This window comes from Salarias fasciatus, chromosome 6 (assembly GCF_902148845.1).
Source record: "Salarias fasciatus chromosome 6, fSalaFa1.1, whole genome shotgun sequence".
Classification (NCBI taxonomy): Eukaryota; Metazoa; Chordata; class Actinopteri; order Blenniiformes; family Blenniidae; genus Salarias; species Salarias fasciatus.
The window spans coordinates 35,185,814-35,210,787 of NC_043750.1; the positions used below are offsets into that span (position 1 = coordinate 35,185,814).

The window sequence follows — 24,974 nt, forward strand, 5'->3', positions numbered from 1 at the left end:
TGATTGGATACTGATACTCCATCCAATCACTGTGTTTCCAGGCCAAATTCAGAGACACCAGTCTAATTACCTTACTGTATTGGCAGCTCTCGAGTCAGCTGGGATCGGCCCCAGCGCCTCCCTGTACAGGACAGGTTATGATGGATGGACGGATGCTTCGAAACTTCCTATTTATTCAGTCCAGCTCAGCTTTTCTCTCGTCTCTTTTCATTCATTGCGGCATTCTCATGCCGGCAGATTCTGCTCCGCGCAGATAAAAATGTGTCGTGTTTGCATTTTCTGTCGGTGTGCTTTTAACTTCCCGTTGCAACAAAATGTATAGAGATAATATACTGATTTTTTTTAAACTGACAATCTTCCCAGAAAAAAATTAGAACACTGAGATTACCGGTGAAATATGCTTAATTAACAAATTACAATGAGACTGCAGACATGGACGGCTTTGATTTGAAAATCCCGTCCATGTTGTTGGTCATGGATCCCGCTGAACTGTCTGAGTAATTTAATTTGTTAATCTCACCTTTACTTTAAAGGGGACATAAACAAACCATTCTCCAGGATGTAAACAGAGTTGCAGGTCAATAGCTTGCCGCCGTTATCCCGCTGTTGCCGTGCGTGTCCCGCTGGTGGGAACTCTCTCAGCTCAGTCCTGGCCGTCTCTCCTGCCGAGCTATATTGGTATCCAGGAGAACGAGGTCTTTACTGGTGTCTTATCTGGGCTAAAAGGGATCAAGCTAAGAGGATTTGTATCTGGCTGACCACATAGAGATGTTGTGGAAATAAGAATATTGTTTTCATTGTAAATAAAAAAGGTAATATTAGTTTTGTTACTAGGATTTGCTAATGAGAGCAGTTCTTTTGCTTTTATCGTTTCCATCTCAGACATGTCAAACTCTGTATTTCTTTGTGTGGATGGTCCAGAGTGATCTGTGTGCCTTCCTCCTCTCACCAAGTCGCTCTCTCTCCTCCTCTCTCAGTGCTGTGCTCAGACAGAGTGGGCCAGGTCACCAAGACGTACCACGACATCAAGGCCGTCACCCACCTGCTGGAGGAGGTGAGAGCGCCGCTTCCTCGGCATCCAGCTGAAGTGACTCACTAACAGCCGCCGTTTGTCACACATTTTTGACTGCTGAATTACACATTCCACTTTTTCCAAAAAATGCAACGTCGGCGTTTCTGTCCGTTCGTGTCTCCACAGAAAGAGCGGGATCTGGAGCTGGCGGCTCGGATCGGTCAGTCCCTCCTCAAACAGAACCAAGAACTAACAACACGCAATGAAATGCTGGATGAGCAGCTGGAAATCGCCAAGGAGGAGGTACAGAAGGATGCTCGCAGAGGGGTTCTGACTGAAATACCTGACCTTTCTTATTGATCCTGATTTGCTAAACTGAAGTGATTTTTGTCTTTTTTTTCTAGATTGCGCAACTTCGCCACGAGCTGTCGATGCGGGACGACCTCCTTCAGTTTTACGCGAGCACCGAGGAGATAGAGAACGCTCAGTCGCAGTCACCGTGAGTGTACACACACACACACACACACACACACACACACACACACACACTATTTGGTCTCTCTCTCTAAAAGATCTATCTTTTGATAGATTGTTTTGGGTTCTACAACCCCAATCAAACATTATTTTATTCCTACATGTTGATTTTTTGACTATTCCAGATCATTCTTTATGGTTTCATTGCAGGGATTCCATGTTTTACGGACATGCATGTTCACAAATGTTTTCTTTCTTCATGTAGAATGAAAAGGAACGAATCCAGCAGTTCTCTCAGCAACTTCGTCCACTACGACTTCCTGCAGCAGAAACTGAAGGGACTGGAGGAGGAGAACCGCAAACTGAGATTAGAGGTGAACCATTTCTCCACTTAAAACAGTAACAGCTGATAGTCAAGTGTGGAATCAGTGTCAGAGACCGTTTCTGTTCAGTTTTGTTTGTTTCCACATGAGGAGAGCCATCAGAATGTGTGTTTTCATTTGCGAACATGACTCAAATGTTTTGTTTTTTTTCTGCAGGCCAATGAGCTCTCAACAGAGACCAGTAACTACGAGGAGCAGGAGCAGGAGCTGATGATGGTGTGTGTGGAAGAACTCTGTAAGTGTCTCTTTCTGGCTGCAGCGATTGAAAACAGCATGAGTGTCACTGTGGTGCATCATGGGACTGTTGTTTTTCAGCGTCTGTCAACAAGCAGGTGGTTGACCTGTCTGAGGAGCTGGCTCGGAAAGTGGAGGATTCCCTCCGACAGCAGGAGGAGATCAGCTCCCTGCTCGCTCAGATTGTTGACCTGCAGGCTCGCTGTAAAGGGGTGAGGAGCTGGACCGCGAACCGACACTTCAGAACGATCCACCTAAAGTCTTAAAACTCACTCCTGTTCCTTTTTCCCCCTCTGTAGCTCACACATGAGAACGAAGAGCTGAATCAAAACCTGAGTGCCTCCCGTGAGAGCCAGCTAAAGCTTCAGTCTGAGGCAAGATAAACCCTGTGATTGATGATGAGTGCTGGTTTTCTGCTTTCCATATATGTATATACTAGAGAATAAGTTCAACCTGATATCAGTTTCATTTCATTGTGGTTTAATGTGTTACTGTGTTTGTCTCCCTCTGCCTGCAGCTCAAGGACTTGCAGGACAAGTACTCCGAGTGTGAGGACATGCTCCACGAGGCCCGAGAGGACATAAAGAACCTGCGAAACAAGAGCCTGCCCAACAGCACGGTGCAGCGCTACGCTGCGCTGACCTCGGTCCTCCCCATGGACTCGCTGGCCGCAGAGATCGAGGGCACGTTCCGAAAAGGCCTGGACACCCCGGCTCCCTCGGAGTACAAGTGAGTCCGTCTCCTCTTCTGCTGACTAATCTCGATGCAGCAGTCTAAACCTAAATGACTGTTGAAGCTGTTTATTTAACACTCTAACAGGAGTGTGGATGTAACTGTGATAATCAGACCAATAACAAGCTGTGAGTAACGCTTCCTGTCCCCGTGCGTCTGCCGGCAGGAATCACCCGTGGCGTGTGTTTGAAACCGTCAAGGTGGCGAACAAAGCCGTGAGGCTGCGGTCGCGGTGCCACTCTCCAGGCCTGCCGGGCTCCAGCCCCGTCTCCGCCCGGTCCAGCTGCAACAGCACGCCGCGGACCAGCTACTACGGCTCCGATAACGCCAGCTTCACCCTGGAGGACAAGCCCAGCAGTAATAATGCTCAGAAGGAGGACAGCAGGTGAGCTCGCTCTGCACACACTGCTGAGTCTGACCAGGTGCATCTGTACCATTCACTGGGTTTTAGTGTGTGTGGAGGTTAACCCGACGTCCTGCTCCAGCAGCGCCAGCGGGCCGAAGCGTCTGGGCCAGCCGGGCACGCCCGGCGGCCAGGACCTGGAGGCGGCGTTACGCAACCTCTCAGCCCGCCAGCAGAGCCACTCCTCAGAGCGGCCTTTCTTCGACGTGGAGCGGGAGCGGAAACTCCGTGCCTTGGCGGCGAACTGCGAGGACGGCGAAGCCTCCAGCGGGTTCCTGACGCCGAACGACAGCCTGACCTCCAGCCCCGCCGCCTCCACCAGCACCAACTACTCCAACGGGAGCTCGCGCCACTCCTGCGGCTCCTCGGGGGGGTCCCGGTCGTATCTGCCCGACCGGCTGCAGATCGTCAAACCTCTGGAAGGTAAACGCTGCAAGGTTATCGCAGCTTTTTCTAAAAAACGACCTCATAAACCTTCATTGAGCTCTCTCTAAAAAAGCTTGATTTGAAAATTTACCGATAAATCGTTGTTGAAGGATGTTTTTCTGCACCGTCACATGCCAATTACAAAAACCCAGCTCTATCAGGGTGCTGTTAAACTGAACAAAATCACACAGGATTTCACCAAATCATGTTAAAACTGTGTGTAAAGATCACTGCTGTACTACAGTCTAACACTGCTACTTACAAAACAGTCCTCAAAGTGGACATTTAGAAATATTGTATTTATAGTATTATACTGTTAAATAAAAATGACAAAAGAAAGGAGTCTAAGGGTCATAAGTTAAAGAAAACCTTGCAATAAAGACTTGTATTAGCTGTAAACCTTAGAAACATTTGAATATTTGCTCAGTTATTTATGCATTCAGAAATAATTATGATCTCTGTAAAAAAAAAAAAAAAAAAAAAAATAAGGAAAACCTCTGATTTGATAAAATGTTCTAATGTTTAGAAATGTCAATGTTTTTGATACTCATGATATAAAATTTATGGTTACATTGAATCAAATAAAGATTTATATCTGTTTCCACATATTAAATACAAACTATAGGGAGATTTAACAGTCTCAATTAAATTCTGAGGGAAAGAAAGTTTCTAATATGTTTTAGTTTGCCAGTAATGAATTGCATATGTAACTGTTTTTGACATTATTGTCAATTTAAATCCTCGTTTTAGTATTTCATACTCATTTATTAGGGTTTGCGCTGATACATATCACACTGTGGAGAGAAATAATATGGAAGCAGTTTGAAGAATAAAACCTCCAACACATCATGCGGAGCCAAGAGGAATAAAGGAATTTGTCGCTGTTGTCTGACCCTCCTGTTTGTCTTTCTGGCCGTCAGGCTCCGTGACTCTTCATCAGTGGCAGCAGCTGGCCAAACCCAACCTGGGGGGAATCCTGCACCCGCGGCCCGGCGTCCTGACCAAGGACTTCAGAGAGCTGGAGGTGGACATCCAGCACGTGTACAGCCTGAACGACCTGGAGGAGGACGAGCCCGACCTCTCCCAGCTGGCCGGAGCTCACGGCATGGGTGAGAGAAGTTGTTTTCGTGGTTTCTGCCTTCCTCATCCGTGCAGCTCGCATCGGCAGCGGCTCCTCTGCGGCGCCGTCCGATGCGAGTTTGAGTTCATGCGTAGCTTAATGTGCATTTCTCCCTCCATGAACTCACAGTCTCTCCATCGGGCCCTAACCTCCCTCAGACCTCCCCCACACATACTATCACCACCTGCCAAGTCCTGCAACCCTCCCTCCTCATCTCCTCCTTCTCCAATAGGTAAGAGCCTACTTCCTGTTAGATGGCGTCCGCTTGTGTGAGTGAGTGTGAATGAGTGAATTGTTGAGTGTGCAGCTGCTTCTGCTGCCTGCAGGAACAAAGAAATACTTGATGGTATCTTTGCATGAGCAGCTGAGGGTGACCTGCTGGGTACTGAAAGATTTTTGCAGGATCCATAAGTGAATCGACAGCATGGAAACCTGTTTAGAAATTCGTCTTTTTTTTTCGTATTTTGTTCTCTGAGGCCAAACAATAGTTTTACAGGGCTTGTAACATGAAGGACATACAGCCTGGCAGTGAGCTGTTTTCTCCCATTCGCCCTGTGTCAGACCAGCTGCTCCGTTTCATCTGAAGTCTCCTGAACGTCGCTCTCTGGCTGCGGCCCAGTGAGCAGATCTCGTCCAGCAGAACCCATGAACTGTTGGCTTTAATTCAGAAAAACAGAACCTTTGTTTTTCTTGTGTGACTGTGGCGTGCCTCTGAAGTCTGACATTATACCTCATTGGCCCTGATCTCTCTACAGAGTTTGACGACTTGATGAACCTGATTTTTTTTTTTTTTTTCCAGTGAAGACTTCCTGGTCTGTGTCCTGCAGCCTCCCTCTCTTTCGTTCTCTTAACTTATTCTTTTTTACTTTCTCAGCAGCAGAAAGCGTCTCTCGAGGCTCTTTCTCCGATATTAGGAGCCGTCGGGGCAAAGTAAGAGCATGCCGTTATGGATGCATGATTTGATTCAGCCGAGGCCACCTGTGGTTAAATCAGTGGTTCCCAGAGGTTTGGGGGCTCCGAGCCATTGTACTGATGTGCGATGACCAACTCGATAGAGAGAGTAAACTTCGTTAAACCACACAGCTGATCTGTTTGGTACAATCTGCACATTTAATGTTAAAGATTGAGTAGAAAGCGCTGCGGTGGAGTTTGAATGGAAGCAACCCTGGAAAAATTGGAGATTCTGAAAGAGTGGTTTGGGAACCACTGGGTTAAATGACTGACATCTTTATTCACGCCCGAAGAAATATTTATGCACCGATTTTCCTTCCATCCATCATCTGTTAAGATTTATGTTCAAATCTCAGGGAGGCCGACTGGAGGCAGGTCAAGAGGTCAAGAGGCCGGCGTCAAATTTGTTTCAGTTTTAAAAATAGAGTCAGTATTTCATTCATTATTGTCACTAAGCTCAAGTGTTTGCATTAAAATTTAATTATTTACTTAAAAATATATTTTAAAAAGTTTTGAAAAGTGTTCCTATTAAACACGAGGGTAAACACAAAGTCAGCAGCGGGAGGGCAAAACGGTGCACGTCAGTCTGAAGAGGAATAAAGAATGTTCCACAGAATAAGGCTTCACTGAAGCAAAGGACAAAATGAGCTGGAGGCGTTTTTTGTGGTGAAAAACTGACAGTTGAAAGTTTGAATGGAACTGGCCCGACGTCTGGAGACGGTGTGTAAACACAGAGATTCTCCTCAGAAAAAAGTCATCTTCAGTTCAGTTAACTGTTTTTGTAATTGTACAGAGCATGTTTTATATGATGTTTTTTGATTTAATTGACAAAAACCTGTTAAATCTTTGTTTTGACCTCCATCTGGTTGCTTCCACCTTTCAACAGTTAACATGACTGTAACAGAACTCTTCAGATTGTACTAACACATGACTGCTGCAGAATTTTGCTCTCATTTGATTGATCTTTTGTTGGTGTGTTGAGATTGATGTTTTAATGTTTCATTATTTTTTCTTTGAAGATTTTGTGCTCGGGTGCCTAATCGTTTTTCAACCTCACTAACATCATCTTCACTCGTTCTTCAGAACGACTCATCGTACTAACCCATACTTCTGATGGTGTGTGTGTGTGTGTGTGTGTGTGTGTGTGCGTGTGTGTGTGCTGGGACGCCGTGTGTCTTAACGTCTCTCTCCTCTGCTGGTTTTCAGCCTTCACTCTTGCGGCATGCCATCTTGTGGGAACTGTAAGCACGTGAGCCCTTCGCCTCTTCCCCGCCACCAGCAGTACCTCGGCCGGGGAGTCCAGCAGCGCACAGCCCCCGCAGCGAGCAGCACCTCCTCCTCCTCCTCCTCCTCCTCCGCCGCCTCCGCGCCGTCGCTGGGACTCCTGCGGCTGCTGCAGGAGCGCGGCATCTCGGCCTCCACTCACTCGCACCGCCGCCTGCACGACGGCCATCGTGCACGCCCTCCATTCCCCACGGTCACGGACAGAGGCGAGGGCTCGGCTCCGGACGGCGAGAGAGGAGGGAACATTTTCAGCTGGAACTTGGTGGAGAAGCTGCAGAGTCTGGGGCTGCACAGAGTGGCGGCGTGGGGGATCATGAACCGCCCCGGCAAGGAGAGGGAATCTGTTCAGCACCCTCCCGAAGAGTGAGGGGTTCAGCTTCTCTCCTCTCTCGCGGAGCCACGTTTTTCCCGCCACAGCACGTGTTCATCGAGTCGTTACTGGCGTGCAGCACTCCTCTCCTCTAATGAACTCCAGCACAGTCAGTAGTTTGTGAGACGTCTTCATCTCAGGACCGCCACCTCACCACCGGCCTGCTTGACTTGCACATTTCTTCTTTTTACACAAAAACAAAGAAAAGAGAAATTCTAATCTTTTTATACTGTTTTTGAATGTCATTTTACAACTTCTCCATCACTGGTTTTAAAACCTCACGAGCTGTGCTTAGTTTGTTTGCTTTTTTTTTTTTTAGTTTCCGATGTGAAACGTCAGCTAAATGTAAATAGTGTTTGTTTAAAATAAAAAAAAGACTACGTGCAGTAAATTACTGTTTGTTAAAACCACAAACCAAACCAGTGCTGTCACACTGAGAATCATCCGAATGCACTAAAACACACACCGGTCTTCCTGCTCAATGAAGAAAAACCTCCCGTTTTCTCACCGTCTTGAGAACGTCTGCCTAAAAAAAAAACCTTCACTGACATCCTTCAGCTCACGTCTCACAACTCCTGCAGTATTTTCCTCTGAGCTGTGAAACTTTGTGGACTTTTCCTCTGAGCCAAATCTCACCTAAACCAAATCAGGTTTGCCATTCTGCATCCTCGCCAGCGACTGGGATTTTTATGTTTTTGGTTTTTTTTGAAGCAATAAGTGTACCGACTGTTGGCACTGGTTGTATCTTTTGCTCGTTGTACAGATCTGCTGTGTATTTAAAGTCATCAGGAACTATGAAAACTGCTGGGATCTGAACCACGCCGGGCATTCAAAGTGATGTTCAGAGGGAATTATTTAATAAATAAGAGTAGAAATGAGTTGTCTTAATTATTTAAACGGCATGTGTTTCTGAACAATCAACTGTAGCAAAAAAGAAGAAAAAGGCATAGGATACTGTGGACTAAAAAGGGAAGAAACCGTACCTGAAATCAACCAAACCACTATTTTTCTCTGGACTGTTTGCTCTAGTCTGTTAGCATCCAGCTGTAAATGTTGCCGTGTGTCTGAAATGTTCCACCTGTCAATAAAACTTTGCATTTCTGTGGAAGACTCTCAATCTGCACAGTAAATCAACACACCACTGGCATAAATCTGCAATACTCTTTATTCATAAACTCACATTCACATCTGCGGGCTGCTCAGAGTCGCCGGCTAACAAACATTGGATCGTGCATTTGTGGGATGGGCAGCAGAGCTGAGCGGGCTTTCCGGTAGTATGAAGAAATGATCCATCAATCACAATTTTCTGATTTCTTGGGTGTAGTTTATTAAAATCCAAATAATCGCCGCCGCCGCCGTGTCAATCGGTGTCCCGGCGTCCGAAGTCCACCCAGCCCTGGTAGTCTCGATCCAACATGCAGTCGGAGTTCATCATCTCTGTGAACAAACCATTCCTACATGAACCACACACATCAGCTTCAGTACGCTGATCCCACCACTGGCGTTGTTTGACATTAAATCGTTAGCCGTCACGGACCAGGTGAGGCCGTGTGAGGCGGCTCGTGCCCGGGCCTGCAGCGCACGTACCTGTAATGGCTTGCATGATCTGCTTGGTCATGATCTCTCTCTCGTCCTCCGACAGCGGCGCCCGTCTGGCCGGCCGGGCCCCAGCCGGAGCCCAGGGCTTGGTCTTGGGTCTGTCTGCAGCCTCTCGCGGTTTCCCCCTCTGCCTCGCAAGCTGCTGCAGGACGTCCGTCTCCTTGGCGTCTCCGGCTGCAGACGATCCGGGCATGGCCAGAGCCACCAGCAGCAAACACACCACCATCACTTTCACTGACATGCCTGCAAACTGCAAGGAGAAGAACACTTCTTAAACTCAGTCACTTTCACACAACATCTGGAAACCTGGAGTCGCCGTACCTGAGGACGGGAAGACCACGACGATGCTCGAGGAAAGGCTGCTGGTTCAAATCTGGTGTTCAAGAGCAGTTTGGCTCTTTTTATACTGCAAGTTCAACGTGAGAAATATAGCCATAAATTCAAAGCGTGATAACAGCAGTCACCGAGAGGAAGTGCGTACAGGAAACAGAACACCTCTACATAGAGAAAACGATTAGTTTGTTTCTCAATTACCTGGAAAATCCTTTTTTCTCTCACTGCAGTGGCAGTAAAACCACTCAATAGCTTTGCATAAGAAATCCAATAGTCGCTTAGAGGCTTTTAAAAACCAATACAAATGATCTGAAGCAACCATGAGCCGAGCCGGGTGATTTACAGACTGAACACAGCAGGTTCAGGTGTCAGGTGAAATCGGAGGATTTCCCCCTTATCACAGTCCACACATGACGTCAACAGACAGAACATCCTCAGTTTGTTTGCTGTTTCTAAGTTCTTACATTGAGCTTCCGTCACCCTCGTCCGCCAGGTTTGGGTCTTCAGCTAGAGTGTAAAATTCATTCACAACACTTAATAATTATTTTCTATTTTGATTTTTAATTCCATCTCTAATGCTTCCCAGTATCTGACAGTGTTTCCTGAATTCTGTGATTCTATAAAGCCTTAAAGCCTCTGCTCTCGTTGATGCTTATCTCTGTAATGATTATCACATGTCTGAGTACCTTCCTGATACACCCATCACTGACATCTGATGAATGTTTCACTTTCTGGCCTCTCGCTAACTTTCACCTTGAAGACAACATAAAAGCATAACAAACCTCGGTGCATAGTTAGCTCCAGTACAAATAAAAAGCAGATCAGCAAGGTGGACCCATGAAACCAAGCTGTGTGAAACATTCCAGACGGTAAATAAGAAATGACAAACTACTGTCAGCAAATATACAGTAGTTGCTTAGTAAAGCAGGGCAACTGGTAGACATGCTATTACTTCCTCTTCTTCTCAGCGTTTAAAGCGTGGATGGAGAGAGGCACAAAGGAAAATTTATATCTGTTTTTAGTAGCTAGAGGGACAGTGAAGCGGAGGCCAGAGGGGAGGAGCTGATACTCCTGATGCAGGGGGGGGGTCTCGTCTCTGCAAATGTTCTTGGCTTTCTTAAGCAGCTGAATGTTATAAATTTCCTCTAGGCTGCTGAACTTCACCCCGGCTACTTTGGAGGCAACGCGCACAATCTTCCCTAAGGAGTTTTTGTCCTTGACAGTAAGATTACCGTACCAACACAGGATACAGAAGGAAAGAACAGACTCGATAAAAGCACAGTAAAACATTTTCATCAGGCTCCTGTCTACCTGGAATTTGGCGAGCTTCCTCAGACAAAAGAGGCGCTGCTGACCCTTTTTACAGAGCATGTCACAGTTGTCATCAAATTTGAGCGAGTTATCTATTATCGTGCCCAGATATTTGTAACTGCTCACCAGTTCAACTCCCTGATTGTGAATGACACTGCGATGAGGAACCTGAGACGTACGTCTGCAGTCAATACAGACTTCCTTAGTTTTAGTAACGTTGATCTGTAAAAAGAAATCGTCGCACCAGGATACAAAATCGCCAAGTACCTGGCCGTGGCTGACCTCCTCATCATGGAGCAGACTGACTATAACAGAGTCGTCCACGTACTTTATAATGAATCTGTTTGTGTGACGACTACGACAGTCATTAGCATACAGAATGTAAAGAAGTGAAGACAGAACACAGCCTTGAGGTGAACCGGTTGAGGATGATAGAAGGCTGGACAATGTTCCATTCACTCTGACTTGTTGTGATCTGTTAGTGAGGAAGTCAAGAATCCAACCCACAAGACACGCATCTAGACCAAACAAGTCCACCAGTTTCTCTACTAGGATGTGAGGCTGGATCGTCTTGAAAACTGTTGAAAAATCAAAAAAAAAAAAAACAATCTGACATGATTCTTGCTGCCCTCGAGATGCTTGTATACCAGGTTGAGTAAAAGTAGCTGTGGCATCTTGAACACCTCTATTGTTCCTATAAGCGAATTGGAGGGGGTCTAGTAGATGCTCGGTTTTTGCTAGTATCTCCATTTTAACTAACTTCTCAAACTGTTTCATCACTGTGGAGGTCAGCGCCACCGGCCGAAAGTCATTCAGTGTGCTGGGATTTTTTGTTTTAGCAACAGGTACCACAATAGACTGTTTCCATAGAGATGGCACAGTCTGAAGAGAGAGAGAGACATGTTAAAGATATAGTTGAAGATAGGGCCAAGCTGTTCAGCGCACGTTTTTAACAGGCGACCACTTATATGATCAGGGCCCGGGCTTTTCCTTGGTTTACATTTTTTGAAACACTTAATTACATCTTCCCCTTCAAGGAAGCGGTTTAAAGGAGGAGCAGATGAGAGGCGGTTTTTAAGCTCAGTATGTTTTCTATGGAAATCCGAATCATCGAATCTTACATAAAAGTCATTAAGGCTCTGAGCTAGTTCTAAGTCTGAGTTGTAGCCATTGAGTTGAATGTTTTTCCGGCTACATTCTTTCACCCCAGTGATCGTTTTCAAACTGTCCCAAACAGAACCCAAATCATTTGTTTTCAGCCGATTCTCAATTTTCTCCTTATAGCGCTTTCAAATGCTAATGCCAGGGTTTGCCTTAAATTCTGCTTCGGCAGAAGTGATCTGCCTCTTTTCATCTAGTAAGTCATCTCATCCTCTCAGCAGGTGCTTCAACACATTGATGATGAGTGTTCACAAAAAACAGCACAGGTCACAGTATTCCCTTCTGAAACGTTCCCATTGTGATGAATCAGTCTTTTACTTGATTAAAGAAACTTTTCACTGAAGGCTTTTTTTTTTTTTAATTCATAGGCATTTCTAAGCTATAGAAATAAAAATGTGTTTTTTTTAATGAGTTATAGGACTAAAAGAAAGACTGTGCAAGAGAGGAGCTGTGTTCAGTCTTGTACAGAAAACATTTTTGCATGTTGTTTTTTTCATAATTTATATTATTCCTTCAGAAAGTCCATACAAAGATCAGAAAGAATTAATTTCCTTTGCTTTTTATTGTATTACTGCTCGCTTAACATAGGACAAATAAAGGATTATTTCATCTCATCTTAACATTGTTTGTGTGATTTATTTTTTAATTACCCAAGTTGATTACAGGGAACAAATAATTACACAAACAAATGAAAACACAGGAAGAAATTTCAACAAAAGCTTAAGGTGGTACAAACATGACGGGAAAAGCTTAAATCCAGTGTGCTGGACTGAAACGATGAATCACAGTCAGTCGTGGGAAGTGTTTCGGGAAGAGCGCCAACAGTGGATCATTTTTAATAGATGTTTGTCTTGGGAACTTCACAAGTTATTTTTTTTAAATCACGTCCTGATTAAACTTCTTGAGAAAGAGGTGTGACATCCTTTTGTTCGCTAGTTGTGCTGAGGTATGTGTTTGTATGGGTGGGGGTAACCCACACACACACCTAACCAGACATACTTTCTGAACAGTCGCTCGCCATCTCAGCTTTTGTCTTCCGCCTTCGTTGTTTTGTAACGGAGGCGTGAAGCGACCTTTTCACTGTACATATTTCACTCTCTGACTTTATGACTCTGAAGTTCTTTAAACTGACAACCTGACAATTAGTGTCAACTCATGAAGACATTGAGAGGGTGTGTGTGAGTGTGTATGTTTTTTTTTGTGCAAATCCACTCATCCCTAAACTTTCAGTTGCATCTTACATAATTTTTTTTTTTTTTTTTTTTTTTTTTTGCAGGATCAGGCTTAAAACGTCACTGTGCTGAGTTCAGGACCATTTTCTGCTTGAGCTGCTTTAGACTCTGAAATATTTGAGCTCCTCTAAGTCGCCGACATGTGTCTCTGTCTGCAGAGGTTTCTGAGGAGTGCTTCCTCTCCACTATACGCTCGCTCATGTGTGATCGCAATGCTGTAATGCTTCCATGTAAATAAAACTGATATGATTCAAATAAACTAAGATTTACTCAGCACTGATGCATTTTGGGATGGTTTCCAGCAGATGAGGTTTAAAAAACACTGATGATTGCAGGTAAAATGAATGCACCTATCTGGTTTTAAATTCAACAGAAACTGCTTACTCTTAAAAAGTGAATATTAAAGGAAAAGAACAAAGATAGCAAATATGTACATAGAGTCTTTTCACAGCTACAGAGGCAAACAAATGAATGAATTCTTAGAATTTTTACATTTTTTGGCATGATTTGATCAAAAAGTGTGATTCGATTCGCTCATAGTTTTTACATAATTAAACCATATTTTGTTGAACAAACAGCATAATTACAGTTTGTCATGTTTTTATATCATCTTAGCTGCTATGATGCCAGACAGGAGTTTCCATGTGGTGCTGAGGCAGGTTATAGGCCGGTAGTTGGATGGTATTGTTCTCTTCCGGGGGTCCTTCATGATGAGGACTGTTGACCTCGGGTCAGCCGGTGTGGGTGGTTCCCTTCCCTTAGCAGCTGGGTCACTCGGGCTGCCAGGCGTTCACGGAGTGCAGTTAGCTTCTTCAGCCAGGAGGTGTGAATCCTGTCCGGACCTGGAGCTGTCCAGTTCTTCATCTTTGCCACTCTTTTCTGGATGTCTGCTGTTGTGATGACTACTGGTTCTTGTTCTGGGAGGTTGCAGTGTTCTGTTTGCAGGCCTGCTAGCCACTGTGAGTTAGTGTTGTGTGGCTCCGCCATTCTCCCATTGGAGCTCGGTACCGTTTGGGGGTGGTGCTGAAGTCCTCACACATTGGAACAGCAAAGACTTTTTTAACATCACTGGACTCATGACTTATCAGCACGAAAAAACCCCAGGAAGTTTTGGCACCTAAACAATTACCTTCATATCTGGATGAATATAAAAACCCTCAAGCGACTGAGCTCGAATATCTAGCTTCTCCCAAAGAAGCATGACGCTCCACACCTCGCAAGCGACTTAAAAAAATATTTATCTGCATACCACACACACACACACACACACAGACACACACACACACACAGACACACCAATGGGAAGAATTGCAAACTCATTGTTCCACATTCAGCGCATGAAATGATTTCTTTAGACAGAATTAATGTGAGAAAAATCACCTCTGGTCAGAACATAAAGAACATTACAATGTAACTTTTAACAGTCACCGTTTCCAAAAAAATGTGTTAGCTTCAGAAGTTTCGAGTTTTAAGTATCAACTTTTCATAGAAAGTGATCTGATTTGCATACAGTCCGTTTAACTGTTGCTCTTTATCGACCAAGTCAAGAAACTCTCAAAAATCACTTTCACTGTGTTCATGGAAAGTTCTATCCATCCATCCATCCATCCATCCAGTCAGACACACCTGTACAGGTCATCAGTTCATCACTGAAAACGCAGAGAAAGACGACCCCGCCCACTCACATTCACACCTATGGAGCAAATTTATGGTCAGCAATTAGCCTCACATGCATGTTTTTGGACTGTGGGAGAAACACACACACTGGAGGGGGGGAGAACATGCAAACTCCACACAGAAAGAGCCAGTAGTTGAGAAAGAAGGACGCCTAAATGATGAAACATTGTTTTATAGCAGTGAAACATACAGAAGGTGAGGCGAAGTCAGTCCGGCTCGGTAGCTCCAAAAACAACCACAATGCACGGCTGCCAACTCCTCACACACCACATCAGACTCAAGGCTTTTCACCATGCACGCACAAGCACGCACACACACACACGCACAGACACACACACACGCCTTTTTTAAGCTGAGTGTCAGTGAGGGATACAGATAATTGCTTGGTAGAGAGGTAAGTGTAACAGAAATCAAACCTGTTTCAAAGAAATGATAACCTTTAATGACTTTTGGCAAATGACTGTCACCATGGAGGAATTTTCCACTGAAATGCCAACCTCCAAAGTCACATTCACCTTTTCACACACTCTCACACGCCAATTTTGAATTGACTAAACAAAATACACAATAGTCATCCTACCTCCCCCATACACACACTGACACCTGTGTTTTAGAGTCACCTGCTAAAATCAAATGCATGAGAACATGCAAACTCCACACTCAAAAAAACAACAAAAAACTTGTATATTTGAGGTGACAGTGCTTACCACGGTTGGTGTAACTTTAGATTCTCAAATGATAAAGTTTTATCTATGTACATGATCAGAATGGTAAAACAAAATTTCACTCCAGTAAAACGTTGCTTCAAATGTGTGGAGATGGGAAAATTATGGAACAATTTAGACTTTATAAACACTTTTTATTTCTTGTATTTGCTCAAAAAAGAAATCGAAAATTCTTTCTTAGTCCCACAGGGAAAAATATAAACACAATGCTGCTCAGAATGTGTGAGTTGCTGCTGTTTCTTGACTGTCACGTGAAAGCCCCCAAATTAAAAGTTCTCCAAATTCCCAGCCAGTGAACGCATCATTTGGTTAAACTCTGTGATTATTGAAGTTTGACGTAAATCCGATCACTCACATCATTTAATAAAGAGGGTTCACAAGTTTTCTGTAATAGCTGGAAATGGCAATGTATTTAAAACAACACATTTGGAACTGTAAAAATCAACACAACCATAAATCATGGTGATAACGTCTGACTTATCAGTCTGTAAAACATAAAATAATTATCCGTCTGGTAGGATGCGACTGACGTGAAGCTACTCAACTTGAAAGACAGCCTGAGTGCAGCTCCACACCCCACAAAACACTTCAGAAAAAATATTTACCTGCATACCACACGCGTTTGAGGCAGAGCTCCAGACGCCGCGTCCTTCCCCCGGACTGCTATAAAACTCTGCAGCCTCCTCCGGGAGCCGCACTCCTCCTCCTCCTCCTCCATCCATCCATCCGTCTCCATCCATCATGTCGGTCGCCGTGGCCCGCAGCAGCAGCAGCTTCTCCAGCTCCAGCGCCATGAGCCTCGCGCGGAGGCGCATCTCCAGCTACGCGCCCAGCGTGCAGCTGGGACCGGGGGGCGTCGGGGTGGTGGCCTCGCGCTCCCTGTCCCGCTCCTTCTCCTCGTCCTCCTCCGCTGCAGCGGGATCCTCCGCCAGCTGGATGGCCGCCCTCTCCGGGGAGACCTCTGTGGTGGGGGACGAGAAGCTGACCATGCAGAACCTCAACGACCGGCTGGCCGCGTACCTGCAGAAGGTGAGTCACGAGGACGAAGGTGAGGTTAAATCAATCACATTATCAAAGAAAAACCCCTGAAAAATGAAATTTAGCATAAAAATATATGTATGCTGCTTTTTTGTATTTAATAATGATGGTGATGATGAAAATAATAATAATAATAATAATAATAATAATAATAATAATAATAATAATAATAATAATGATAATAATAATAATAATAATAATAATAATAATAATAATAATAATTGAATGTTTAATTCACTTTTCATTCAAGTAGTCTCAAAGTATTTCAATAGTAAACGTTTATAAGGATAAAGTGGCATTAGGAATGTCTTGTTTACCAGAGAACATGAAATAGAAATATATGGGTTGAATTATAATCTCAAATACTGCTAACTCACCTTTTATGTTTGTCATTGTTCTTATGTTGGCATGAACTGCATTCTCCTTCTGTCTCTTTACAATTGCACATCTGGATGTAAAACATCTGAATTCTTGGCAAAGCATTGGACATTTCAACAAACAGAGATGGAGAATCACTCTGTTTAACCGATTCTGTGAAGTCCTGATGGGTCAAACAGAGCATTGTTGTGACTGGATGCCGTTGTGTGTGCAGGTGCGCTCCCTGGAGTCCTCCAACACAAAGCTGGAGATGCAGATCAGAGAGTTTTATGAGAAGAGAGCTCCCACTGCTTCCAAAGACTACGCAGGCTTCTTTGTCACCATCAGCGACCTGCGTGCTCAGGTAGCTCCTCGCACCATCAAAACAGGCAACCAAGCATGTGTGCACACGCTGCAGTTACAGACACATGTTGTTTTGAAATGTCAGCGCGTATTAATGCTCTCTTCTTGAACACAAAGCGTGATGGAGGAACCAGTCTCTTCCATTCAGATGCTCACATGCAGTTTGTTCTGAGACACATTTCTCAGGCTCATTTGACGTGACAGACATAATAACTTGAGGGAGCGAGGCTTTTATCACCCCATGTGCTCCCAGACAGGTTAATCTGCCCATGTGTGCAACTAAATGTAGACTGGATTAAAAAAGACAAAGGAAGAAACTTTCCTCCATATAAATATGCGCCCAATGAAAAACACTTGAGTTTCAACTCTTGAAAAGTTCATCATCTGCAGAAATGTCAAGGAGAACTGTTTTTTTTTCCTGTGGTAATAAAAATCTTCCCCGTCTTTTAGATTCTGCAGAAATTCCTTGACAATCAGAGGATCATCCTGCAGATTGACAACGCTCAGATGGCTGCAGATGACTTCAAGATAAAGTAGGAACTCATTCTCTTTCTGCTTTCTCTGCAATCCTTTTATTTTAATGTGCACAAACCAAATGACAAGAAGGTTTATAATTAAAGACAAAACGTCCAGTAACATTCTCAAATTCAATCAGAAATTTCAGTTTTGGTTATTGATTAGAATAAAATCTTTAAAGTACATATGAAACATATTTAAAGTGTTTGTAAATGAGCATGATGAGGATGGAAGTGTGTCTGTTCTGCAGGTATGAGACCGAGCTGAACATGAGTAACAGCGTCATGTCTGATATATCTCAACTCCGGGGGGTCCGGGATGGTCTGACCCTCACTGTCACCGACCTGGAGGGGCAGCTGGAAGGTCTGAAGGAGGAGCTGGTCTTCATTAAGAAAACTCATGAGGAGGTGAGGCACTTCTAGAGCTGTTGGAGGCAGAAAGAGCTGAAGACAAACACTGACTCATTGCTTCCATCTAACGCACAAAAGTGGGATTAGCTGCACTTTGTGCTCTCACCAGCCATTATCCAGACTGAAAAATCATAAAGCCACTTTTAAAATCTCCAACCTGATTGAACGAAGATGAAACATTTACTCCAAAAATAGAACAATTCTTCACTGAGACATAGACTAATTGCAGTGAAATCCATACTAATCCCTCCAAAAACAACAAAATCATCATGATGTGGGGTTTATCACAGCTGCTCTGAGGTTTTTTAAAGAGCAAAGCAAAGAGCTGAAAGCTGAAGTCCATACATTTTCACAAATTGTCATTTCTATTTACGAGAAATGCAAGAAATCATGTGCAAAGTGGACTATACATTTCACAGTATTCATTCAGACATTAAGGGAAAAAAATGGTGAAAATATATGATACACCCCTGCTACTCTTCCTCTGGAGACCACCTGCTGTGCTTCAGGTCAGAGGTAAAGACATTTGTTGCATCTGAGTCAGATAAATTAAGAATGAGTTAGAATTTAATTACACTGTATTACCACACGTCATCATTTTATTGATCAGTTATTCTATTATAAATACCTGAAATACCAACTTACACCACCAGAGGGCCACCTTGTTTAACCCTTTAGCACCATCTGCTGGCAGTGTGTGCGACTGTGGAAACCTGTGGTGGAGGGGAAGAGTCAGAGTTTGATTCTTTTTTTTTTTTTTTTTTTTGCTGTGGTCTTGTTGCAGGACATGAGCCAGCTGAGGATCCAGTCCAGCGGCAGTGTGAACGTGGAGGTGGACACTGCCGAGTCCATCAACCTGCAGAAGATCCTGGAGGAGACGAGGGAGCAGTACGAAGCCATGATGTTGAAGAACACCAAGGAGCTCGAGCAGTGGTTCCAGACGAAGGTGAGGCGCATGAAATCAAACCCAGGAGGTTAAATGTAAGAGATGAATGTGTGAAAGCTGACATGGAGTGTGTCGCTTTCATGTGCGGGGGACAGGTGGCGTCACTGCAGACTGAAATCACCACTCGCACCACAGAGGTGAACACTTTCACCAGTGAGCTGTCAGAGCTGAAGAGGACCTACCAGAATTTGGAGATAAGTCGTCAGAGCATCATTGCAGAGGTAAACCACACATCAAATTACGCTTTCACTGGGAAGAAATGTAGGCAGAAATTTCATACTTTCAGTGTCTTATCGGTTTGAGGAGACTTAAGATTCCTTTGGCTCTCTGTAGCATCAGTGTCTGCAGCAGAGTTTGGAGGAAGTGAACGCCCGGTATGGCGTTCAGCTCAGCCAGCTGCAGGTGACCATCACCACGCTGGAGACGGAGCTGCAGGAGCTCAGGCTCACCATGGAGAAGCTGCAGACGGACTACAACATCCTCCTGGACATCAAGATGAGGCTGGAGCTGGAGATCGCCGAGTACAGGAGGCTGCTGGAGGGGGAGTACACCGAACGAAAAAAGTGAGACACACTGACCAGTTCAGTCTGCGGGAAATGAGACTTTCTGCTTTGTTTTTTTTTTTGGTCATAATGTTCCTTCTCTTCGCAGGGTTGAGGTTGTCGTCGTCAAGGAGGTGGAGGAGACAGTGGAGGGTGAGCATCCCGACGGGTTTTTAAACTTTCTGATCCTCTGACGGTGTGATGCATTGTTTCTCTCTTTTTCTGTCTCCCTGCAGAGCACAAACCCCACATCGAGAAGCGAGTGCGCACCATCGTGGAGGAACTGGTGGATGGACGGGTGGTGTCCGTCTCTGATGACGTTAAAGTGGAGTCCATTCAGTAGCTCGCCTCTGCTCACTCCTGCCAATGAGCTTCAGCGTGCAGAGCCGTGGATTCAGAAATGGAGCCCTTTCCCACGAATCAGATGTCGACTTTGGGATTTTCTGTCTTGTTTTGCTGAGAAATGTTTTGACTTGGTGGCAGCTCTTTCTCATAAATATGAAACCTAAATATGAATAAAGATTAGATGTGCATTCTTCTATATTTGGTGCTTGAGTTCAGATAAGTGAGTCTTTAACAGAGTTTAATCACACAGCTGATTTTTAGGCATATTAATAATCCAGAGGCGTCAACTCATTTTAATCATCATTAATTCCATTTCGAGGGGCTCAGGTCAGTAACCTGAGAGAAAAACAAACATCAAAACAACTCCAAATGGTTTCAGTGCAAAGAACACATTATAAAACAGTTTACTTTGAATGAGATGCAATTTACACAGAATGGTAAGTACAATTTTATTCTATTAATGATGGTCTTTTTTTGACATTTTTCAGCTCTCATACATGCTTTGAGGATTTTCACTCTGACTTCCATCCAGATTATATTTTATAGGTAATTGGGGCTCAATTTTGATACATCTGAAAGAACCAAAATAAAGCAGAAGGTTGGAAATCCGAATTTTTTTTTACATTACAGACAAAAAGAAAAAAAATAAAAGCTCAACACTGTTTTCTTTGTGTGATCTGTAATTTGGAGTATGATGGAAGTTTTTTCTGTTTATTCTTGTGTGAATAAGTATCAAGAATCTTTACAGAGCGATGAATCTATGCAGCTACAACTCTGTGCCTTTCATCCATCCATCCATTATTAATCCATCTATTCCTTTTAATTTTTTGTATGTTTTTTGTTGGTTGGGGTTCTGAAAATTGTGGTAGCAAGGAAGCATGCTTGGAATTTGTTTGGAGGAGTATCAGTTTGAAATAAGTTAGATATTAAATTTTTATGGGAGAGTTAAGTTGCTTTTTCTTTACGTTTATTTACAGTATTGATGATTCCCTCACCTTCCACTGTTGTGAGGAACATTGTGCTTTGTTTTGTTGTATTTTTTCTATGAGATTATCATCGTGATATGGATTAAGGATTTCTTCCACCAGGTTTGGTCCAATATTGATTAAAAATGGGCCAAAATGGGTCAAAATGTTTCAATAAAACTGTCAATTCCATCATCTGTAGTTTTTTTTTCTTTATTTTCTTTTTTTCCAATTACAATATTGGCTCGAATATAGGAGGATGTTTTGTTTTTCCAGAAATTGTGTTCTCCAAAATGGGGTAGTACTATAATCGAGGACTAGATTGTCGTTACACATCCACGCCGCTAGATGGAGCCAAAGTATCGGTGACCAGGAAGCGAATGGAGCGTCACAGTGCTCATAATAGACTTAATAAAGAGTAGTATTATTGATGATGAATATTAATTACAGCTGGTAAGAGCTGCGGAATGGTGGCTGAATAAATATCTCCCCTGGTTGAAAAGAGAAATGTTTGTTGCATTCGGGAGCACCTGGGATATTCCAGCTTCAAATGTAAACTTTAAGTTTAATGTGCTTTTTCCCCCCATTGAAGTGCAAAGTTTGTGTTACTAGATTTGAACTGTTAAATAAGTTTGTTTAAAATCTATCTTTGTTGAAATTACTTGGTTCTTTGATGACAAATAATTATTAGTTCTTTATTACTTTAAATGAACTTTTGTAAAACTTTTGTAAATGCCACACGTAGGATTAATTGAGCTATATTTTGTTTTCTAACATTTCTAACCTTCTAACAACTAAGAGTTAAAGACTAAGAACCTAAAGAAGAGCCCAAAAAAATCTAAGAACTCGTTAAAGGGTTAAGAAATAAAAAGAAAACTAAAGGAACCAAACCAAAGAAAATTGTGGACAATAACAGAATGGAAGGAAAACTTGGACTGATTCTTTGAGTGAAATCCTGTTCAACATCCATGCGAAGAGAACGCTCCGTTCAAGTCCGGAGCAGCACAAAAACTCAGACGACTTGACATTTATAGTTTCAGTTCGCCTTCTTCGGGTATTTTCTTCTTCATAGACTTAGAATTTGAAGAAATACGCTCCTCGTTGATGGTTTAGTGTTTTAATCACAATGATGAGGGAGCCCTGTGAACAACATTAACAGATGCTAACTATATAAACAGGAAGCAACAAGCTATCACTAGCCATTCTAAGACAAGAATAAGTCACAGAAATAACATACTGGACTAGCTAGGCTTGATAGATTGCACTACTAACAAACTTGAAATACTTACAATAGTAATATGTATCAACATGAATATATTCTGGGGAAGTAAGAACGTTCCCAGAGCCGGACTCTCTCAAAACAACAACATTGACTCACTCCCACAGGAAGAACATAGCAGTAGCCCAATACTAGCCCTGCACTGCCACCTAGTGGACGGCGGTAAACTCTGCAGAATTCAAGAAAGCAAATGTGTGCTTTAGAATTACCGTTTGATGGCGTGATGGTGTGACGGGCGTTGTCTGAAGTGTCCCTTTTCCTGAGGGCGCGGACGGCCTGGCCAGAGGTCTGTCTGCCATTCAGTACATCTGCAAGATGTGAAAACACACAAGCTGTAGTGGAGCCAGAGTGGGTTCAACAGGGCGGTCGCCCCAGGGCCCACAAGGTCATAGGGCCCCATTTCATGTGATGTGTTCACATTTACTCGAAAATAAATTATTGTAATAAAATGTGCAGTATGTGCGAGAAGGTATACAGATATGAGTGTGGGCTCCAATTTGCCAATTCTTACATTACGACTGTCCATGAATGCATCAGAGCTGTAAGCCAGCGCTGATTGGCTGTGCGGCATGAACGAGTTTTTTCTTTCACACTTGATCTGAACTCTTTGGAGGGAAGTTAAACAGTATGCTAAACACTATGCTAGCTGCTAGCGGTACTACCCAAAACCTAACATCGGAGGCAGTGGTGAGTCAGTGAAACCTTCAAGAATATTATCTTTATCAGAATGCTGTGGTCTTAAACACCTGCCTATTTGAATGTGCCTTGTGTTGCTCTCAACTATAAGAGACCGCCGAGTCTATTTATTTTTCTAATATACGTGAATCCAAAAGATACAGGTAGCTGTGTCTATATCTATCTGAATAGATTGTGTAATTTTAGACCAGCTGTGTTCATTTTATATTTAAGCTGTATCAAAGATGGTATAGATTTAGCCCGTGACTTTTCATCATCGCAGTTTTAAGCACCATGGACAGCGGACGCTCGGAGATTGACACACCTTTCAGGCTGCATTTGTGTGTGTGTGTGTGTGTGTGTGTGTGTGTGTGTGTGTGTGTGTGTGTGTGTGTGTGTGTGTGTGTGTGTGTGTGTGTGTGCACATGCGTATGTGTATTTGTTCTTCAGAACAAGTTTGTGAACTGGTTTGTGACTTTATTCTGCTTTCTGAGGCATATAGATTTGCTTGGCTCAATAAAAGTGAGCATTAGTGTGTTGTTTGATGGTAGCATGAGGGATTGTTTGAATGGTAAAATTACTATCACAAGGGCCCGAGAATGCTCCACCCCCTCCGTACTGAGACCCACGCTCCGCCTCTGCACACAAGGAAGAGTAATTGTAATGATGCACACAGGCAAGAAACATAGGTTTAAAGGCAATTAAGACTCCACTTAAACAATGTTTAAACTATCTATTCTTGGGTGCTGTAACTAAAAACAACTTTCCTAGGCTGACTTGAAGGATTTTATTTAATTTTCTTCATTGCAACATGTTTTCAAATCAATAAATATGGCCTCCTACCTGAAACAGCAGCCATATGGTTTGTGTGTTCTGCTGAAGGCTGCCGTGCCACTGGTTGAGGACGACAGCCAATGTCGGCCAAGCTCAACAGCAGGGCAGTCTCCACCGGTCTGTCCAGGGCCGCCTGTGCTGAGCTGGAGAAGAGAAGCAGGGACTAAATAAAGACGTAAAGAGGATTCAGTGTTTTACTGAGAGTACTCTCACTCAAGACTTTTGAACTTGTAAAACATATTTGGAAGGCAAAATGGAAGAAGTGTGTGTGCGTGTGTGTCTGTCTTATGTCAATGGCTCTAAGGCTCCAGAACTTATCTCCAATAACTAACGTGTATCATAAGTTTGAGCTCTAAATGTTCTAATTGTTGTTGTTCATGAAGTTGAATAGAACTTGAATTTGATTGTTATAAAGTTATTTACATTATTAATGCAGTTATTGGGAACTTTTGAGGGTGCTTATTTGTTGCTTATTCACTGAGCCTCAGATTTTGAGAAAGGGAATATAGTTTAACACTGCAGTAATATTTCTTGATCTTAAATCACATGAAATATTATCTCTGTTGTGAGTTTCCCTAGGATAATTTACAATAAAGAGTTGTTTTATGAGTAACCTTATTGTCTTCAACATATCTTGACTCCCCATCCTCAACGTGCCACCCACTACCAATATGTGAGAGTGCACACATATTAGTTTTCAGACAACGTCCCTTTATCACTGCTTGGTAATTTGCCCTTTTGCAGTGTTGGAGTAAAGCGTCACATGTTGGAGGAGTGGATAGTTCTGGCAAAGCTGAAGATGCCATGCAGAATGCTTTGTATCTTGCATCGTTCACATCCTCAGCAGATGACTGGCCATACGGGTGGCACACATATTTGCACAGTACCTCAAGCAGTTCTGAACACCCGTTTTAATTTGGGTAAACTAATTGCTGTATTTGTCTTATGCTTCCTTTGTTCTTTTTCCATATGAATTATCTCCATAAATATTTCATCAAATAAAATTCTACAGCTTAAGATGTTAGTGACACAGTAAACCTGACTGTATTGTGAATATGAATATAACATGTTTGCAGTGGCTAGTGAACAGTCTGTATAGATTTAGCTCTCCATACTGTGAGAATTTGATTTGTTAGTATCTGAATCAGGTTGTTCTTCTTTACATTTCTACATTTCACAGCCTCAGTAGCAGAATTCATTCTGAATCACTAATTGAAGAGCTCACAGAGGAAAGCTTAGACATACAAGAAGAAAAAGAAGAAGAAAATTGTGAACTT

At 43.3% G+C, this 24,974-nt stretch overlaps 2 protein-coding genes across 2 annotated transcripts in view; both read left to right on the forward strand.

Moving 5' to 3' along the window:
* Window positions 1-8,323, forward strand: part of hap1 (huntingtin associated protein 1) — a 32,302-nt gene extending 23,979 nt beyond the window's left edge. The window contains exons 5-17 of the mRNA XM_030093421.1: window positions 978-1,054; window positions 1,199-1,315; window positions 1,417-1,511; window positions 1,752-1,860; window positions 2,026-2,104; window positions 2,185-2,315; window positions 2,403-2,477; window positions 2,621-2,832; window positions 3,002-3,220; window positions 3,321-3,661; window positions 4,585-4,773; window positions 4,914-5,016; window positions 6,942-8,323. Coding sequence (XP_029949281.1) covers window positions 978-1,054; window positions 1,199-1,315; window positions 1,417-1,511; window positions 1,752-1,860; window positions 2,026-2,104; window positions 2,185-2,315; window positions 2,403-2,477; window positions 2,621-2,832; window positions 3,002-3,220; window positions 3,321-3,661; window positions 4,585-4,773; window positions 4,914-5,016; window positions 6,942-7,386 — 2,192 coding nt within the window. The 3' untranslated portion in view covers window positions 7,387-8,323. The remainder of the gene's footprint in view (window positions 1-977; window positions 1,055-1,198; window positions 1,316-1,416; window positions 1,512-1,751; window positions 1,861-2,025; window positions 2,105-2,184; window positions 2,316-2,402; window positions 2,478-2,620; window positions 2,833-3,001; window positions 3,221-3,320; window positions 3,662-4,584; window positions 4,774-4,913; window positions 5,017-6,941) is intronic.
* Window positions 8,324-16,062: 7,739 nt separating this feature from the next.
* Window positions 16,063-21,101, forward strand: LOC115389639 (keratin, type I cytoskeletal 19-like). Its single transcript, XM_030093127.1, has 9 exons — window positions 16,063-16,456; window positions 17,058-17,186; window positions 17,636-17,718; window positions 17,952-18,108; window positions 18,896-19,057; window positions 19,153-19,278; window positions 19,391-19,620; window positions 19,709-19,752; window positions 19,836-21,101. The coding sequence occupies exons 1-9, from the start codon at window positions 16,169-16,171 to the stop codon at window positions 19,940-19,942; spliced, it is 1,326 nt and encodes a 441-aa protein (XP_029948987.1). The 5' UTR covers window positions 16,063-16,168; the 3' UTR covers window positions 19,943-21,101.
* The last annotated feature ends 3,873 nt before the right edge of the window (window positions 21,102-24,974 follow it).

What these genes read in the sequence shown, in the direction of transcription:
- LOC115389639 (XM_030093127.1), top strand. Translation starts at nt 16,169, where the DNA reads ATGTCGGTCGCCGTGGCCCGCAGCAGCAGCAGCTTCTCCAGCTCCAGC. An exon ending in TCAGCGACCTGCGTGCTCAG is followed by an intron (nt 17,187 to 17,635) that starts GTAGCTCCTCGC and finishes CCCGTCTTTTAG; the next exon opens with ATTCTGCAGAAATTCCTTGA. An exon ending in GTCAGAGCATCATTGCAGAG is followed by an intron (nt 19,279 to 19,390) that starts GTAAACCACACA and finishes GGCTCTCTGTAG; the next exon opens with CATCAGTGTCTGCAGCAGAG.